This window comes from Coffea eugenioides, chromosome 10, assembly GCF_003713205.1.
Source record: "Coffea eugenioides isolate CCC68of chromosome 10, Ceug_1.0, whole genome shotgun sequence".
NCBI lineage: Eukaryota > Viridiplantae > Streptophyta > Magnoliopsida > Gentianales > Rubiaceae > Coffea > Coffea eugenioides.
Window position 1 is genome coordinate 3,718,037 of NC_040044.1, and position 4,811 is coordinate 3,722,847.

At 36.6% G+C, this 4,811-nt stretch overlaps 1 protein-coding gene across 1 annotated transcript; it reads left to right on the forward strand.

Annotated features, from left to right (window-relative positions):
- Positions 1-400: 400 nt before the first annotated feature.
- Positions 401-2,676, forward strand: LOC113749968 (patatin-like protein 2). The gene is made up of 7 exons (XM_027293861.1): positions 401-612; positions 753-934; positions 1,037-1,226; positions 1,319-1,480; positions 1,598-1,900; positions 2,032-2,204; positions 2,516-2,676. Exons 1-7 carry the CDS (start codon positions 481-483, stop codon positions 2,595-2,597), a joined length of 1,224 nt encoding a protein of 407 aa, XP_027149662.1. The 5' UTR covers positions 401-480; the 3' UTR covers positions 2,598-2,676.
- The last annotated feature ends 2,135 nt before the right edge of the window (positions 2,677-4,811 follow it).

Here is a 4,811-nt window from a genome sequence, read left to right on the forward strand (position 1 = left end):
ACAATAAGTAGAGAGAGTGCCAATAGAAAGCCGACAATCAATTTTCAAGTTTCAATAAACTCCATTAAAAAAAAAACTTACAATCCTCTTTAGTTACTATTTTCTTTTCTCAAAGCCACAAAAAACTTCCGTGCATGGGTAGGATTTTGAACTTTTCTTTTGCGTACAGGGCTACGGCCCAGTCATAATAGAATAATTGGTCAAATCTTTCAGGTCAAACGTATACAGGAGGTTCAGTCAACAAAAGAAGATAACAATATATTAATGCTAGATACTTCTGAAACTCTATAAATACCCCAAGTTCGTCATCATTTTAGTACTCAAAAAGTTTCAAAAGGGTTTTCATCGCCTTCTCAGTATCTCTGTCATTATATATATATCTAGCTAAAGGCTGTATTTTACGACTTTAACTCTTCATCTTTAGCTCTCAAATAATTCAGTATCTGCCTTTTGATATTGTATTTAACCTTACAATCTGTCATGGAAAGCCCCAGATCATTTCTACAGCCACCAACCTATGGAAATAGCATCACCATCTTAAGCATTGATGGCGGAGGGATCAGAGGAATTATCCCTGGAGTAATCCTTGGATTTTTAGAGTCTGAGCTTCAGGTTTGCCAAGCATCAGTTTTCTTTTCCAATCTTTCATGAAGAGAATAAACCCGATTTGTGACTTTCGCATGCGTGCGTTAAGTTGCATAGGGTACTCTTATTTGGTGTAATAATTCATGTGATATATGTCTTTGGTGCAGAAATTGGATGGTGAAGATGCGAGACTCGCTGACTACTTTGATGTGATATCGGGCACCAGCACTGGTGGTCTTGTGACTGCAATGCTTGCCGCTCCAAATGACAAGAATCGGCCTCTCTTTGCTGCCAAAGAGATCAAGGACTTTTACCTTGACAATTGCCCTCAAATCTTCCCGCAAGAAACGTAATCAGCCTGACTATATACCATCTTCATTGTCCAAACAATTAAGTTACTATATCGACCCGCTAGTGCCAATTAACTAACATGCTTCATGTTCATGACCAGACACTTAATGCTGGGACAAGCTGAAAAGCTAATTAAAGCCGTGACTGGACCCAAATATGATGGCAAATATCTCCATAATCTGCTCAAGCAAAAGCTGGGTGAGACCAAGTTGCACCAAACACTGACTAATGTTGTCATCCCTACTTTCGACATCAAATTGCTCCAGCCCACCATCTTTTCCAGCTATGCAGTTCGTCTCGATCAAACCCTTTCATTTTTTTATCATTGTATTACATGTTCCTTCTAAAAGAAACTCATATTCCGATGTTTTGCATGGCTCAGTTGAAGCACCATCCAAGCCTAGACGCCTTATTGAGAGATATATGCATAGGAACTTCAGCTGCTCCCACTTATCTTCCTGCCCATAAATTCCAAACTGAAGATTCTGATGGTAGCGTCAAAGAATTTAACCTTATCGATGGTGGCGTGGCTGCTAACAATCCGGTATAATTTATCATCTTTATCGTGTTACTTTGAGAAACTTGGATTGTGTATATTTTAGCCAAAAAAAAAAAAATCATTTTTTCTCACGATTAAGGTAAATATGAAATAAAATTTCAGGCTTTAGTTGCAATGAACCATGTGACTAAGGAGGTTAGCCAAGGAAATTCCGACTTCTTCTCGATTAGATCACAGGAATATACTCGCTTCATTGTTCTATCCTTGGGAACTGGTACAGCGAAAGAGGAAGGAAAGTATGATGCAGAGCAAGCAGCGAAATGGGGAATTCTGGGTTGGCTCACAAGTGGTGGTTCAACTCCGCTAGTGGATGTATTCTCTCAAGCAAGTAGCGATATGGTTGACTTTCACCTTTCTACTATTTTCCAAACACTGCAGTCTGAAGAAAATTATTTACGAATTCAGGTACCTACATTCCTCTCTCTCTTTTGGTTTTCTTTTTCTGCTAACGTATATTAAAATTAGAAAACCTTTTGCTGCTAGTTTTCAGTCTTCTTCCATTGTTTAATGACTTTTCTTGTCCATCACGGATGCAGGATGACACATTAACAGGAGACTTGGCTTCCGTGGATGTTGCAACGGAGGAAAATCTACAGAATCTTGTCAAAGTTGGGGAGAATTTGTTGAAGAAGCCAGTTTCGAGGATTAATTTGCAGACTGGTGTTTTTCAGCCTCTGAATAAAGGCACAAATGAGGAGGCTCTCAAAAGGTAGAAACCGACTGAAGCCCATTTTCTTTTACTTAAAAGTATATATTTTTTCGAAGTTAATGCTCTTACCATTCCATTTAGTCAGTTGAAATATTTAAGAATGAACTGATCAAAGAAGAGCGGCACTAAGAAATTTTCGGTCATAAAAATTGAAAATACTTCATTGTTGAAATTACATTTTTCTTATTTAAATTGGAATAGACGAGAAAATCCCACTTGTTCTTAACATCACCTATCTTAATTACCAGCTCTTAGTCGCTAGATTTCTTGAGTTTTACCTAAACATGCTTACAAGTTTAATCTTTGCACAGGCTGGCCGAGACACTCTCCAAGGAGAAGCGGCTTCGGGATCTGAGATCACCGACTTCGCATGTGCCAAAGCGCCAGAAATGATCCTAATCAGTCCTCAACAAGCTATTTAGAGCTCAACAATTCAACTGAAGTTTTTGTTGTTTGAAGATTTTAATTATTTGTATGAATACAAGTATATAAAATTCCCCCACTCATGCATGCACGTACGCACGTGGTGGGGAAGGGATTGTAATTCTTTGCAGTAATGCTTTTGAATGGAATCAATTCATTTATTCGTTTCTAAAGCTCTTCTACACGAACTTTCTTTTGTTGATTACTTCGGCGGTTTCTATTTTTTTGTAATCAGACTTTTGAAGTTAGTTAATTAAACTTAATTCGAAATTTAATCCTAAAAGCCAGTAACTCTTGAGACAAACTTTGAGACTTAATTATCCAACCCCAAACTCAGCGGTTTCTATTGATTTTCTAGGGTGAACTTCCCTTTTCGATGTGAACAAGATCCAAAACTATGGAGGATGGCCCATTGCCATTGGTTAAGTATTGAACGTGCAGCATTCATATATCATAATGTTCGTTAGGCGTAATCTAATTCTATGCTTAAATTTAATAGATTCATATTTTAACGTATTGAAATATGTTTAATAATAAAAAATTAAACTCTTAAATTAATTAAGTAGCAGTAAATTTTTTAGATAAAAATTGCTCCCAAAAAGTAAGTTATTAACTTTTTATTTATTAATTAATGTGATATACATTCAAATGTATCAGATTTAATATTTAAAAATTCAATAACTTAATATATTCAAATTTCATTTTTATCAAATTCAACTTAGATCTTTGAATTCTTGATTCATGAGTGCACTAAGGTTCAGAGATTTGAACCCTTTAACTTACAATCACATCTACACTTTATGCTTCACATAGTAACCAACTCACCTAAGGGGAATTGGTTGTAGGCTTCCTTTTTATGGACACTATCAGATGGTACCAATGCTAAATGAATCCGACTTTGTCTAAATCTTCACGCATCACAAAATTTACAAGTTCATTCAATTGGTAATGATAGGTTGTTTCCTCACAAAATGTCATGTATTCGAATTTCTATTACCGACATTAGAGTTGTATTAGTGGGTGATTTATAGCTCTAACCAGTGGTGATATTCGGAGTCGAATTCACTCGAACCTTTTCTTACCCAAAAAAAAAAAAAATCCTAGATGGTGTCCCATTAACAAAACTAATTGCAAGCAGCAAATGCCTTTACCAAAAATGACGCGATTCCTGCACTAGGTGTGATAGCGATATCTTCAATTTCAACATGCAAATCCACTTAGCCAAACGCTACGTAGAGAGTCAAAAAATTATGACCAACCGCAAGGACCCAGACCCTTATCTCCATAGCCAAATCAAATTTGGACCGTTGCAGTATCATTCACACAATGGATTTCTTAGGATAAGATGGTTTTTTTTTTTTATTACTTTTTTTAAAGGTAAAATCAGCATTATAGATTAGCAAGGGAATAGTCAGATGCAGATAAACAATCTGCAAATGTACTGAACAAAGTTAATCCTACTCAATTACAAGACCTAACTATCTATAAAACAATTCTGAGTAGATATAAAATATCCTGATTAAAATCCTAGCTCAAACTACTAAACATTGAAGAAATTGTTAAAAATTCTCCTACCTCCTCATTTGGTTCAGGAAAAATTAAATTAAGAAGATTCCACGGATCAGACCCATAAACATATACTGTACGTTAGATAATTCCAAGTACATCCTTCTCCTGAGATGGTTTTTGATTTTGCTTAGTTGTTGATCGAGCTTGGTAAAATTCATCCACGAGCGTTATTTATTAACCTCCAGGAGGGGCGGCAGTCAGACCCAAGAACCTAGGGGCTACAGATTGCAACAATGTCTCTAGCCTAATCTCAGCAAGACGCTCGATCTGTCTGAATTTTCTACAAGTAAAGATGCATGATCCTTGCATTTCTTCCATTTTGTCATGTTTATAAATTTTTTTTTTTTTTGGGGTGTTTCCCCCAGCTTTCATTTTACTTTTTGCTTATTCAAGTGCATTTGATGCTAGGATGCTGTAAAGTCGCAAGTGCATCAGGAGTGACTAAAGATTTTTGTGCATGGTGATGCGAGGGCTCGTACTGTTAATGATCGAGAAGCATCGTGTAACATAAGGTGACAAAAGGTTGATGGACCAGCGCACCATTTATGGCGCGTGCAAGGTAGGGCAAACTGGCGGAAAAGGCCAAACACCTTTGTGAATAATTCCAAAACTAGC

Coding starts and splice junctions, on each gene's coding strand:
- LOC113749968 (XM_027293861.1), top strand. CDS start 481: ATGGAAAGCCCCAGATCATTTCTACAGCCACCAACCTATGGAAATAGC. Junction 1,227..1,318: donor CCATCTTTTCCAGCTATGCA/GTTCGTCTCGAT, acceptor TGCATGGCTCAG/TTGAAGCACCATCCAAGCCT. Junction 1,901..2,031: donor AAAATTATTTACGAATTCAG/GTACCTACATTC, acceptor TCACGGATGCAG/GATGACACATTAACAGGAGA.